Genomic DNA, 15,208 nt, shown 5'->3' with positions numbered 1-15,208 from the left:
GGGTGGGGGATGTAAAGAGGCAGAGAAGAGGGAGAGTGTGAGGGGAGCCAAGTTTGTGCACCATGGGCCTTTAGGTTGTACTTGCCCCCTCGGCCAAAATTTGCCAGTCAGCCCCTGGCTGACACCACCCGTTGGGAGTTCAGACTATTAAAGGCACTGCATTGTCAGCCCAAACAGTAAGTTAGTAATTTACTGGATTTCAGGAAAATTCACAGGTATTTTTAAAAGGATAAAACACAAGAAATACTGTATGAATGTATTTTAGAGACATGCTGAGTATGCCTGAGCTATTTTACTCTGACATATACTTTACGGCTGATGAGGTTTATAGGCCATGATACCCCACTACTTGTGATTTATTTGGTCAAATGAATAAATACATAGCAGTAAGAAGTATAGTACATCCCTGTTAGGGCAGTGGTGTCACACGGAAACTTTATAAAGGATCATACCCATTTTCTTAAAAAAGGATCTGTCCTGAACTTTGACTTCATCACATGGTGTTATATACATAGCCCACATTACTAGGAAATATCAGACTGCTTCTGGAGTACAAAATGTTGGTCTACCCAATAAACATCTACTGGAAAAGTGGAAAATTCGCTGCTAGGATATCCCAGTCTTTCTGTGTTTGTTGTCATTGAGGTTTTTAAAGCCTAACATCTGTATCATACAAAGCTAGCCCACACACATGATGACAGATTTTCTTCTTATTTTTGTAGGATCTGCTTTATCAGTCCATTCCCAACCAGTGGAGTCCAGTAATTCTTCAAAGTTACCCGTGGAATCTCAGCTATTATCTTCTGCCAGTGGCCATGCTGAACCAGATGAAATGCCTAAAATCCCACCTCCACGCTCAGCCTCAAGGTCACCCAGTCTAAATAGACTGCTACACAGGCAGGTAGGGATTCCAAAAATCCAATGTGTCTTAAAGAGACCCTGTCATACTGTCCATTTAGCTCAAAGCTTGAATAAAGTTCCTCCACGCCTAACCACTTGACAGTTGCCTCTTCCCTGTCGCCCCTTCTTCCTGTGTAGCCATCACCAAAATACAGTATCTCACAAAAGTGAGTACACCCCTCACATTTTTGAAAATATTTTATTATATCTTTTCATGTGACAACACTGAAGAAATTACACTTTGCTACAATGTAAATTAGTGAGTGTACAGCTTGTATAGCAGTGTAAATTTGCTGTCCCCTCAAATACACAGCCATTAATGTCTAAACCTCTGGCAACAATAGTAAATGCACACCCCTAAGTTAAAATGTCCAAATTGGCACGAAAGTGTCAATATTTTGTGTGGCCACCATTATTTTCCAGCACTGCCTTAATCCTCTTTGGCATCGAGTTCACCAGAGCTTCACAGGTTGCCACTGGAGTCCTCTTTCACTCCTCCATGATGACATCATGTTGCTGGGGGATGTTAGAGACCTTGCGCTCCTCCACCTTCTGTTTGAGGATGTCCCACACATGCTCAATAGGGTTTAGGTCTGGAGACATGCTTAGCCAGTCCATCACCTTTACCCTCAGCTTCTTTAGCAAGGCAGTGATTGTCTTGGAGGTGTGTTTGGGGTCGTTATCATGTTGGAATACTGCCCTGCAGCCCAGTCTCCGAAGGGAGGGGATCATGCTCTGCTTCAGTATGTCACAGTACATGTTGGCATTTATGGTTCCCTCAATGAACTGTAGCTTCCCAGTGCCGGCAGCACTCATGCAGCCCCAGACCATGACACTCCCACCACCATGCTTGACTGTAGGCAAGACACACTTGTCTTTGCACTCCTCACCTGGTTACCACCACACACGCTTGACACCATCTGAACCAAATAAGTTTATATTGGTCTCATAAGACCACAGGACATGGTTACAGACCACCCAGATGCAGCTTTATTCCATTAAAGGTCAGGGGTACATCAGGGTTTTTCCAGTGTGAATGCAAAGCATTCAAAACTGGCTGCCAAACAAGCTGCTGATTAGGTCTGTGCTTTGAATTCACACTGGGATAAACCCTGATGAAGGTGGCACTTTGACCTGCAAAACACATTGGCTGCTTTTTGAATTGTACCCTTGACCTTTAATGGAATAAAGCTGTATCTGGACCTCTTAGCTGTGGCGTGGCGCTTCAAATTCAACTCTTTTTACATCACACTACAAGCCGAGAAGACTGTGGAGATCCCCTCATCATTTACACCAATACCTTAAGATAACAATACCAGTATTTTAAACCTACAGGTCCAGTGCTATATTTTCACTTTCTTCAATCATTTTATCATTTGTAAGTTTATATGGGGCAGCTAAACGTGCTCATTATATATGATATAAAGGCTCTAGATTATGCTTAGCAGTGCCACATAGTGGCCGTGCCATCTTATTTCTCACTGTCTCAAAGCAAGTACTGTATATCAAACTGCTCAGAGTAACGATGATTTCTCTGTAGCTCATTCTAAAATTTTAGCAGTTACCATGCAGATATGCTTGCTATCCTTTTTGTTATAGAATAGCATTTCTTATTAGTGTCTTGTGCTTGTTCCCTAGGAGGCCATCCACATGGATGATCAGAATGGTGACTCTAAGGACGGTATTCAGGTTGAATCATCGGAGAATGGAAAACCGAGGACACCATCAAATACACTAGCCCCACCTCTTCTCTGCCCCACCCCTCTATCTCTGCAGGGAACCCCCCAGTCTTCTCCCAAGCCACCTTCCCACCACAGACATTCCAGTGTCCGCACACGCAAGCACGTCTACAGCCAACACAGTATTCCCAGCCGTCCCTCAAGTTGCAGCAGCGAGAACACCAATCCAGATGAGTCTACATTGGAGTCATCAGACCCGGCTGATGAAGAGGTCAGCCACATCAACAGTTCAGCAAAGGGCTGGCAAGTACAATCCAACCACAGGAGCCTCTCTGTCTCTCCGTTCATCTCCCAAGCGTCATCTCCTCCACCTCTACTAAAGAATTGCAATAGCACAGCCAGCCTGGCAGGTACCAGCAGTAAAGACTTGAAGAAGTTCTACAGTGTTGATACTCAAGGATTTTTAGCTAAGCCCATGTGGGCAGAAGACCAAAGGAGGCACTCGATCCAGATCTGCCCCTCTATTGATGATGATGGAGATTCCTGCTTTGATCTGTCCATTGATGATAAGCATGATTCCTCCATCCTCTTTCAGTCCGACCCAGAGTACATCAATGGGGTCCGAAGGAAGAAGAAGATGAGCCCACCTTGTATTTCTATAGATCCTCCCATGGAGGACGAGAGTGGCACAACTTCACGCACCAAAGTATCTGAAAACAGCATGATGTTACGAAGGAGGACACCATCGTGTGAATCCACAGCGTACAGGGACTCTTTAGACCTTGGCGACAACCAGTCTGGAGAACAGCAGTCCAAAAGTGAGAGGAGAAACCAAGCAACTTGTCGCAATGAACATTTGGTCATCCCTGGATACACTTTTGACCAGCTGGAGACCAACAGTTTTAAAGAACTTTTATCGGAGGGTGGGCATCCTGCATCTCCATCTGCAATCACGGTGGACTCTGGGCCTGACAATGTGGCTTTAGAAATTGTACCGCTAGACCATCAACATAGCAACAGCTCTGAAAAGACCAGGGATTTCACTGAAATTAAGAGTTCTTTTAAAAATCCTGCACTAGTTAATGCTTCTAACACAACAGAGGAAGTAACAGACAAACCACTATAGCTTTTAATGATAAAGGGCTTGTGACGTTGACGAAACCACTGGATAGACGGGTCTGAAAAGCCCCGTTGGGTGTTGGTATTTTCAATAATCAGCGGGGTTTCATGTGGATTATACAGAAGTGCAGAGGGTTTACGTAAAAAAAAAAAAAATTGATTTGTTTGATTTTATAAACGAAATACGGAAACAAATTCCCATATAGCCTCAATCACATTGATTCGAGTTTTTATTTTAATGTTTTTTTTTTCGTTTGTTTTGATTTTCTATTTTTAAATTGGCACTTTTTTATTGTGCAGAGACACAGTATGCAGAAGTGCTGACATATGAAGACTTGTACAATATCTGTATATCAGCGGTATAAATAAAATAGAAATAATGTATTTGTGAAATGATGTGTTTGTGGTCTAGCTCAGATAGGCAACCAGTGGGATTCTTGGGTTATATAATTATACTCTACCCATTGATTTATTGTAATAGTCTGAGGCTTAACTAGAATTTTCCTACTGATCCTGGGGTCCTTTACTGCCATCATGGAACCCTTTATTACTGTCCCCTTTCACATGTTCTGCAGCAGGCCACCTTGCTGTCATCTTGGGGCTCCCTTCATAATGGCAGAATGACAGGGCCTGGTCACAAGTGCAAACTTTATTTCTGCTACTGGTGCCAGTAGTTTTTTATTTTGTTATTTTGTTTTTATTTACATTTTTTACAATTTTATTTTATTTTTTTAGAAGCCATATTAGGAGGATTTGTTGAGATATCAGGGGTCCAAACAGACCTGTGATGTTCCATTTTTGAGACAGAGAAAGGAGATTGAGGACACAGACCTCGATCTCCATATCTGCAGCCTTAGTTACACAGAATGAATGGACAGGAATAGGTCTGAACAGAGGTTCCTGTTCATTAATAAACTGAAGTGAAGTAAGCACAGTTTACTATGCCTCAGTTATGAATGGACAGAGTCAGTAATCAGTAATGATAACCGATTCCTTCATTTTGAAGGCATTTCCTCTCACTTCCTGTTTTGGCTATGGGACAAGAAGTGAATGTAATTCTCCCCAATGAAACAGATGGCAAAAATAAAACTGACAGAGGTTTTGACTTAAGTTCTACATTAAGTCAACTACAGCATTCTTGCTTATGTCTGAAGATGGTTTTGAAGAAATGTGTGACATTGACCTGGTGTATATAACTGTCCTTTTTCTAACCATAGACAATGTGGGCTATGTGGGACTTTAAATGAGACACCGGCAGGTATGCCCAGCGTCTCAAACCCTGTATCGGAAAAAACAAATTGAAAAGGACTGAAAGAGGTGCATGGAAGCCAGCCAGCCCCCAGTCTGATGTACTCACCCTCCAGTCTGCCACCAACCAAGTAGACCTGTCTCAATATAAATAAAGAACAGGGGTTTAGTTGACACGCATTTGCAAACGCATGTGTAAGCTGCAGAGCCACGACACGGCACCCTGTTTTATCTGCAGTGATTAGCAGCCATGTGCTCCCAGAGTGGAGACACTCAAATTTAAAAGTGTTAGGGACTGCAGATAAAACAGGGTGCCGTGTCGTGGCTCTGCAGCTTACACATGCGTTTGCAAATGCGTGTCAACTAAACCCCTGTTCTTTATTTATATTGAGACAGGTCTACTTGGTTGGTGGCAGACTGGAGGGTGAGTACATCAGACTGGGGGCTGGCTGGCTTCCATGCACCTCTTTTAATCCTTTTCAATTTGCTTTTTCTAACCATTTCTTGCTAACCCCACCTGAACACAACATGTTCTTCTAAAACTAACGTCCATCTATAGAGACACTGTCATCTTGCCCATTGCCTCCACCTCAGCAAGTTACAGTATACTTACCCATCTGTAATCACACTCTGTCTCCCTGCTCTGTCAGAGCCCTCTAATCAAGTAGGACTGTGGGACCTCCCCCCATGTGACAGTGCTCAGGCCTTGGTGGCCTACGTCAAAGCCTGAATACTCTCATGTTTCAGGGGTCAGTGACTTTATTCTTAGGGTGGACCCATGCAGAGATGAGAGAACATGGATGGGTGAGTAAATCTTTCTAGGATGTATGAAATCAGGAGACACTGTCACCCTACCTTAGAGTGTTGGCCTTACATGGTTCAGTTTTTTTCGTTCAGCCAGGGGGTGGTGGTAGGTGGATGGTGGAATCCTCCCTGCTGTGCGTATTCTGACAGCGGGGAGACTCCCACACTGTCAGAATACACAGATCAGCCCTGCAGGGCAGTTGAACAGACATTACTGTAATCAGTAGATTGAGTTCTGTTCAACTGCAGCAGCCACACACGGTTCGAAAATTCAGCCAGTCCCTCCTGAACCGGTCACGTTTCGATCCATGTATAGCCAGCTTTGGTTGGATATAGGGTTTTGTTTTAAGACAGCTCCCAAAAGAGTAGCCACTGTGGATTGACACATGTCTCAAATTGATTCATGTGTGTTTTGTTTTACAACACTGCCTGATGAAGGTGGATCCTTTGAACTAAACATAATGGGTTGGCTTTAACTGAATGTGTGTGGGTAGGGTGCAGCGTGGTGCTCCGGTGACAAGAATACACTTTGAGGTAGAAGAGAACAGTGTATTGAGAGAGTTCCAACAATGTACAAACAGGCCCGGTGGGTAAGCACAGCCGATCAGAGCCACTTACAAACAGTAGCAGATGATCGAGATCTTAGGGTAATGCAGCCTGGCCGGTCCAAACCCAAACGGGAGGTTTCCTACGAAGAGATGGCTTAGCCCGTCCACTTTCCTTAAATAGACTCTACCCTGACCCAAGATGGCCATCAAGGTCACATGGGGCACCAGCGTCCAGTCAGACAGCTATCCCCCTTGTGACCGAAAGAAGTCATAGAGGAACCAAGTTCTTCACAATTCCCTTCCCCTTCTGCACTGCTGCTTTGAATCGAGCACCTCCTTTAGTGGGGAGCACAGACTGCACCTGCCTTTCAATAAAAGCTACTCCTGGGCTTTATATATGTTCTAGACAATTTTCCTCCTGCACATGAGCTGAATGGGCAGATGACAATGTCTTTCAAAAGGAAATATATATAGTTTTTTGATCAATTTAAATTATTTATTTAAAGTAGAAGTTCAGGCAAAGCCTAACTAACGCTAAACCTGCTCTCTGCCACATTCTAAACCTAATCTATCTATCTGTAAAGCAAAAATCGCGATACTTACCTATTTTGCAGCCAATCTGGTCCGGTCCCATCATCAGCTGTCAGTGGCGGCTTAAGTGTGGAGGTGGGTGCAGGAGAGGCAGCCGACAACGGAAGCCCCATAGTAACTCTATGGGTGACGTTACTTCCCAGCTGTTGTCTGTCCTCCCTTGCACAGACCTTCCGCCATTGGAGAGCGAAACGGATCGACTGCAGAATAGGTAAGTACAGAGATTTTTGCTTTACTGGGCTAGATAGATTGGGGTTAGAATGTGGTAGAGAGTAGGTTTAGCCTTAGTTAGGTTTTTGCCTGGACTAAAGCCCCGTACACACGCACCGATTGTCGGGCGAACGATCGGCCATCTTTTGTGCGGTGCTGTCCTGTCGGTTGAAAAGTGCTAAAGACTGCACACGAATTTTGTCGGCCAACAACAGCCGACTGCAGAAGTGATGTCATGTGATGGTTAACTTTCCATGTGTTTTTTCTTCTCTGAGCATGCCCAGTCTTGCTCATCTGCTGTTTGTCGGCCGAATTCTGTACTGACTGAGGAACAATCGGCCGTTCTGGTGTTGGCCAACAAAAATTTTAAAGCCTGCACACCAGATTCTGTTCGGCCGAAAAGTCGCAGTCGGTTGTCGGAAGCATCATACTAACAAGCCGACAATCGGCCGATCGGACGGTGGCCGAATATTTACGGCCGACAATCGCTACGTGTGTACGGGCCTTTACACTTTAAGGTGTGTTAAATTGGTTTTTCAATGAATGTTTTCTATCTTTTTTTTGCTGTACATAAACATTTAATACAGAGTATACTCATAATACAGTTTTCATTTAGCACTATGGGTTTTCTAGAGCACAGCAGGTGTTGACTCCTTTCAGGCACTGTCTCTGATTAAAACTTTGCAAAGAGCCATACAGAGGAAGGGAAGGAGTCACTGCTCTGGCTCATGTAGTGCAACTTCCATCTTGAGCTGAGGAGGTCTGTAAAACAACAAGTTTTTGTTTTAACCAGTAGATGAGGATAAACTGGAATGCATGACGAGGAACCTACGGCTCCACCAGCTGGCTTAATACGAGAATACATAATATTCAAGTGCAGTAATTGCTATTTACCTGCTTAAAAAGAAGTATATTTTTACAATTTTATTTTTTTAATCCTGACCATAATAAATAAAGAAAAAATGTATAAGGCTGCATTACATTCCATTTAATGTCAATCGATGAGAGGGGAAGTGTTGTAATCCCATTACAGTAATTAGTGAGATGACTTCGCTCTGTTCTTTGTTATCTGACGACAACAACAAGGCCTTTCTTGCCAGCAAAGCCTAGGATCACATAGAGGGCTGATAGGGGACATTTTTATCTCCTATCACTTTCCCGGTATCTCATCACTGTTATTATCCCCCAGTGACTCGATATCATGAGCTCTGCACTGTATCACTTAAGGAGTGACACTCAGCCCAGAGGCCTATTAGTTGATAAAATTCTGAATCAAACCTCTCCTGTATGAATTCTCATCCAAAGAGTTTCCTTTGTTACTCAAGATGGGATTACCTAAAGGATATCTACAGGTATACCCAAGAACACAAATGCATTATATTGCAGGTTAATGATATGTAGATGAGATGGTTGCTCTCCCAGCACAGTGACCGAGTTGTCGTAGGCTGCTCCTCAGCCAATCACAATGCTCATGTGATCAGGCATTCCTTTCTGCTCCCTGGGTGGTAAGACTCTGTTAAAGGGATGCCAGGGCTGAATTGAAAGAGGTTAGGTCTATGGGCGAGCAGATATAAACAGGCAAGAATCTGTTTAAATCCTTTTACCTCTGATCTGTGATGTTTATGTCCAACAAAACAGAAAAAGTCCCAAACCGTTTCTGTTTTCTATTTTTTTTTCAAACCTAGACAGGCTTGGAGGTAGTTGGATGTAAAAAGACGCACTTATGTTCACATCTGCCTATCCGTTGACTAAAATCAGCCATAGATGAACCGAATCGTGGCCGGTTCAGCAGGGACCAGCTGAGATTCAATCTATCTATTGGCAGGCTGGTTGTACTAAAGTCAATTTGTCGATTGACTTCAGTACAACCAGCGTGTCGTATTGTTTGCATGCTATAGCTGCTAGCAGTGATCATTTTATTGTAGGATCTCTGCCAAATATATATATATATATATATATATATATACACACATATATATATACACATTACTTAACACGCATTGAAAAATACATCTGACTCTGGGTCTACTGTCAACTTTTTTTGTGTGAGTGGTCTGCAATGTATACTGTGTATATACGGTATAAAGCTAATAGGGCTCCGATACACCATACCAGTAAGCAGTGAAGACAACCGCCCCAAGGTGTATAATTTTCCAACGAGATGATGTTTGTGTTTGCTGATGTGATAACTCAGTCTGGGTTCTCTGCAGATCAGTTCCATTCGTTACCACCTCATGAGCACAGCATGTCCTGTTGCAGCTCACATCCCCTTCCTGACAACCCTTCATTAGGGAGAGCTTCAGCCTTCATGAAATCTCTGCAATCACTAAAAATTCATCCTTGTTTTTATTAGATCTGTACGCAGGGCACTTAAAGGACAACCACCATGGAGTTTACAATGTGAAGCTTCTTATGCCATCATGACATTCATCGTTAATCATGTAGGTTGCCTTTTGTAATTAAAGTGGGATGCTGAATTTTTTAAACTTTATTTAAATATATTCCTCCTCCCCCCTTACTTCGGTTATCATTTTAGAGCAGATACTTTTTTTGCAGAGAAGTTTTCACTTAGGCAGGAATGACAGCCCCCCTGCCCTAAGCCACCTGGGATACCCACGTCACAGATCACAGGAGGCTTTAGGGCTATGTAAAACCCACTGCGCACGTGCAGTGAGCGTCATCTGGATGCTGGCTGATTTGACCTGGAAGACAGCCGGCATACTGATGACAACACAAAGAAAAAGCTGGTGTGGGACCCGGAGTGCGTTGGCATTTGGAGGGGGACCATGATGGATTCACTCAGCAGATGAGTATAAGACATTATAAAACACAGCGCTAACAGGAAAGTGACATAAGTGATAAATATACTCCTTCAATAAATAAATATATTGCAATCTATTTCATAAATATAAAGTGCACTTAATGATGAGAAAATATATATACATATATAACAATAAATATATAAAAATATAGCAATATATCAAAAAATGCCAAGTGCTGAAGTGCAAATTGTGCAAAATAAAGTGCAGTCTAAGAAAATATATAAGTTCACTGAATTGTCACATAAAGTGCTAGACAAAAAAGTGCTTGAAGTGCTCCACACAGTGATAGGTGCTCCAAAATGACCCTTTTGGGGATCCACTCACCAGATGCTGGGAATAATCGAGCCTCAGAAGCAATTATTCTCCAAGATAGCCCAGGGGAATGGATGGATTTGCACCCCACCAAACAAGCCTCCAACTTTTGATAATAGCCCCCTCTTGGTTAGGTACTCAAAAAGGAAGGGAAGGAGCCAGACATAGTGAAGCCCGCCACATTTTATTTAAATCAATATCATAAAAAAACTACTCACAAATGTAGAAATATAAGACAGCGTTTGCAAGAACCACATCCATACATATCTTGCGTCCACTTCCAGGATCACTAGCCGGCATGCGTTCCACGAGTAGGCGGAAGTGACGTCGTGTGGTTAAGCCGTCCGCAGGAAGTACGTTGACGCGTTTCGCCTGCCTATAATGGGCGTGATCATAGACATATTTTAGCGTGGGTTTTAATTTAATATTTTTGTACACGGCAGATGAGTATGCTAATCCAGCTCAACCCACCATACCAGAGAAAAAGGGGTTAATATTAAAATTCACCCAAGTGGAAGGTGAACCTCCTCCTTAATATGTATATTTTCAAATGTATTTGTATTCACTTTTTGAATAAGTGGTGGTGACAAACGTTTTACTTGTAGGGGTGATAAGTCCCCCCCCCCTCAATATGTATTGGTATGATCCACAATTTAAGCAAAAAGTCTTTGTTCTGCAAATGTTGGGAAGGCAACAAATTTGTAGATAGGTGCAGTCTGTTTTCTCCACTGCAGGTGGCACTCAACACAGCAGCAGTGCAGAGGAAGAGGAACTCAAAAAGGAATCATCTTGGGTCAGGCAGAGTCTTTTTAAGACACTGGCTCCTAGGTTTGCTGCGCTTTTAGTGCATGGTTAGTGTATGGACAGATCACCTGTCTGACAGGGACAGTATTAGTGGTAAGGAAAGGTTTGAGACGAGTAGGGAAATGTATTTATTTTATTTCAGGTACTTATATAGCGCTGTCAATTTTCGCAGCGCTTTACATATACATTGTACATTCACATCAGTCCCTGCCCTCAAGGAGCTCACAATCTAAGGTCCCTAACTCACATTCATACATACATACTAGGGCCAATTTTATACAGGATCCAATTAAAGAGGTTGTAAACTCGTTTTTTTTTTTTTTTTTTACACCCTGCAAGAGAAAGACATAATGAGCTAGTATGCATCGCATACTAGCTCATTATGCAATACTTACCTTAGAACGAGCCCCCGCCGTGCCGCTCACTCACCTCTATGACGGGCGACATGTTCAGTCGCCCGTCTTCCGGGATCGCGGCATCCGGCCATCTGATTGGCCAGAACCGCGGTGACGTCACTCCCGCGCATGCGCATGGGAGCCGACAGTCACGGCACGGGACTCTGAAGGAACGGCACAATCGGCCGTTCCTTCAGAGCGCATGCGCCAGTGACGTCACTGGCGGCATGTAAGGTAAATATCTCCTAAACGGTACATGTTTAGGAGATATTTCTAGTACCTATAGGTAAGCCTTATCATAGGCTTACCTATAGGTACAAGTTGTAGAGGAGGGTTTACTTCCTCTTTAACCTACCAGCATGTCTTTGGAGTGTGGGAGGAAACCGGAGTACCCGGAGGAAACCCACGCAGGCACAGGGAGAACATGCAAACTCCAGGCAGGTAGTGTCGTGGTTGGGATTCGAATCAGAGACCCTCTTGCTGCTAGGTGAAAGTGCTAACCACTACACCACTGTGCCCCACGTCTATTCTTGGAAGCCTCCCCATTTGGGTTCGGACTGCCCCCTTCAGACAGATGCTGTCAGCTCGGCTGAGACCTGCTCCGCTACACGCTGTTGTCTTTCGTGAGTATCTTCAGATGGGCTTCCACCCGCCGGGTTTGTTGTGACCTGTCTTGGCTCTACTTCAATACAAGTTCTCTCAATTGCACCTGGATGGAGTGTGTGTTATTGCCACAAAACTGCACCCGCTCACCAATTTGGCTGCTCATATTAACACATAACTAGTGCATGGAAAGGTGAAAATAGACAGGGCAATCCACAATACAAAATGTATCATTCTTACTTAAAGACAGAGGTTTTAGTTGCATACATTTATAAATATATTTGAAGCCTCATTGCCACGTCAGGGCCCACCAGCAATGTGTGGCTCCCTAACTCTAATCTATCTGAGCTCTCAACTTGGAACATTTCTTTATACACACACGCACACACACAAAGTAGTGTCCTCTGCCCCCTTTTCCCTTATAGCAGTGACCACTGGCTCCCCTCAACCCCCCCCCCCCCCCCCTTCTCTCCAATAGCAGTGTCCTACCTCACAGCCGAGAGCAGAAGGCAGCACAGTTCTAGACAGAGGCTGGGAGCAGGAGCCAGCAGAGTGACTTCCCATATTAGCAAGCTGGTGATTGGTTGCTTAGGACCGCCCTGTGTCCTAGCAACCAATTACCAGCGGATTAACTTCAAAAGTTCATTTGGGCAGCTCCTCCTCCTGCCATCCGTCCTGAGCTAAGCTGCCCCCTGCTCACCGCTGTTCACTAATGATAGCGGCGGAGGAGGCTTGCGGAGGCAGAGAATGAGAGAGAGTGGGACAGGCGCGGCTGAAGAGATTGGAGGCTGCGTGGGGAAAAAAGGACCGGCAGCTAGAAGGTGGGGGTCGCCAGCCCAGGAACCTGTTCCCGGTCTATCGAGTCGACAGGTGGACCACGATTGATGGGTTGCTAACCCCCCCGCATCTTGGGTGTCAATTTCAATGGACCCAGCAGGACCCATGGTTGGGCTGGCCCTGTCTCTGTTTGTGCTTATGGTTACTGGATGTACTACTCCTGATGGCTGCATCTGATTGGCCCTAGATCAGTGGACAGAGTGGGTCTCCATAGGGCCAAGTGCTTGGGACATACTGTGTTTTTGGTTTAATCTCTCAAAATTAGAATGTCATCAAACAATTTATTTATTCCAGTAATTCAATTTAAAAAGTGAAACTCATATATATTGTATAGATTCATTACACACAGAGTGATATATTTCAAGCATTTCTTTCTTTTCATTTTGATGATTATGGCCTAAAGCTAGTGAAAACCCAAAATTCAGTATCTCAGAAAATTTGAATATTACAATTTGAAATGGTTGGCTTACTGAAAAGTGTGTCCATGTACAGTATAGAATGCACTCAATACTTGGTCGGGGCTCCTTTTTCATGAATCAATGCGGTGTGGCGTGGAGGCGATCAGCCTGTGGCACTGCTGAGGTGTTATGGAAGCCCAGGTTGCTTTAATAGTGACCTTCAGCTCATCTGCATTGTTGGTCTGGTGTCTCCTTCCTTTTGACAATACCCCACAGATTCTCTATGGGGTTTAGGTCAGGCGAGTTTGCTGGCCAATCAAGCACAGTCATACCATGATCATTAAACCAGGTATTGGTACTTTTGGCAGTGTGGGCAGATGCCAAGTCCTGCTGGAAAATGAAATCAGCATCTCCATAAAGCTGGTCAGCAGAGGGAAGCATGAAGTGCTCTAGAATTTCCTGGTAGAGGGCTGTGCTGATTTTGGACTTGATAAAACACAGTGGACCAACACCAGCAGATGACATGGCTCCCCAAATCATCACTGACTGTGGAAACTTCACACTGGACCTCATGCAACTTGGATTCTGTGCCTCTCCACTCTTCCTCCAGACTCTGGGACCTTGATTTCCAAATGAAATACAAAATTTACTTTCATGTGAAAAGAGGACTTTAGACCACTGAGCAACGGTCTAGTCCTCTTTCTCCTTACCCCAGGTAAGACGCTTCTGACATTGTTTCTGGTTCAGAAGTGGCTTGACACAAGGAATGTGACAGTTGTAGCCCATGTCCTGCATATGTCTGTGTGTGGTGGCTCTTGAAGCCATAACACCAGTCGTAGTCCACTCCTTGTGAATATCCTTCAAATTCGTGAATGGCCTTTGCTTCACAATCTTCTCAATGCTGCGGTTATCCCTGTTGCTTGGGCACATTTTTCTACCACACTTTTACTTTTCACTCAAGTTTTCATTAATATGCTTGGATACAGCACTCTGTGAAAAAAAAACAGCTTCTTTAGCAATGAGCTTTTGTGACTTACCCTCCTTCTGGAGGGTGACAATGACTTATGGACAACTGTAAAGTCAGCAGTCTTCCCCATGATTATGTAACCTACTGAACCAGACTGATAAACCACTTAAAAGCTCAGGAAACCTTTACAGGTATTTTGAGTTAATTAGCTGATTAGAGTGTGACACCTTAAGTTTACAATATTGAACTTTTCACAATATTCAAATTTTCTGAGATACAAAATTTTGGGGTTTCACTAGCTGTAAGCCATAATCATCAAAATTACAAGAAAAAAATGCTTGAAATCTATCACTCTATAGATAGAATATATGCATTTCACTTTTTTAATTGAATTATTGAAATAAAATAACTTTTTGATGATATTCTAATGTGTGTGTACATATATATAATTATTATTATTTTCCTCTCTTAAAGTTAAAGCGGAGTTCCACCCTGAACATTTTTTTTTTTTTTTTTTTTTTCCCACTGTCCGCTTGCTCTAAATTACCTGTAAAACAATTGGATAATTAAATTTTTTTATTTTTTATTCACTTACCTTGTTTTTAAATAAAATATACTTACCTTACTTCCTCTTCCTCCCTCTGCGGACACGGCCATCGCCGTCACTTCCTGCTTGCGTTGACTCCTGGGAGCTGAACGTCATCACTCCCAGGAATCAATACGCCTACACTGGCCCCGCTCGTCAGTTCCGGCGCAGGCGCGTCATTCCCTGCTAAACAGCTTCTGGGCATGCCCAGAAGCTGTGCAGGGTTGACGCGCCTGTGCCGAAACTGACGAGCGGGGCCAGTGCAGGGCATTCTGGGCCCGAAGAGCATGCCCTGGCTTCAGCTGCCCACACCTGAGATGGCAGCGCTGAATAAGAAATTTTCAAGGTAAGTATTTTTTCTAAAAGGTAAGTGAACCGGGGACAG

At 43.7% G+C, this 15,208-nt stretch overlaps 1 protein-coding gene across 4 annotated transcripts in view; it reads left to right on the top strand.

Moving 5' to 3' along the window:
• The window catches only part of CACNA1H (calcium voltage-gated channel subunit alpha1 H), a 742,004-nt gene extending 737,922 nt beyond the window's left edge, over positions 1 to 4,082 (top strand). For all 4 annotated transcript variants that reach the window (XM_082260602.1, XM_082260600.1, XM_082260601.1 and 1 more), the window contains 2 exons: positions 723 to 901; positions 2,539 to 4,082. In XM_082260602.1, the coding sequence (XP_082116728.1) occupies positions 723 to 901; positions 2,539 to 3,705 (1,346 nt within the window). In that variant the 3' untranslated portion in view covers positions 3,706 to 4,082. The remainder of the gene's footprint in view (positions 1 to 722; positions 902 to 2,538) is intronic.
• The last annotated feature ends 11,126 nt before the right edge of the window (positions 4,083 to 15,208 follow it).

Source organism: Pelophylax lessonae (genome assembly GCF_965119305.1).
Source record: "Pelophylax lessonae genome assembly, chromosome: 6".
Classification (NCBI taxonomy): Eukaryota; Metazoa; Chordata; class Amphibia; order Anura; family Ranidae; genus Pelophylax; species Pelophylax lessonae.
This window is presented reverse-complemented; position numbering and strand designations above follow the sequence as displayed.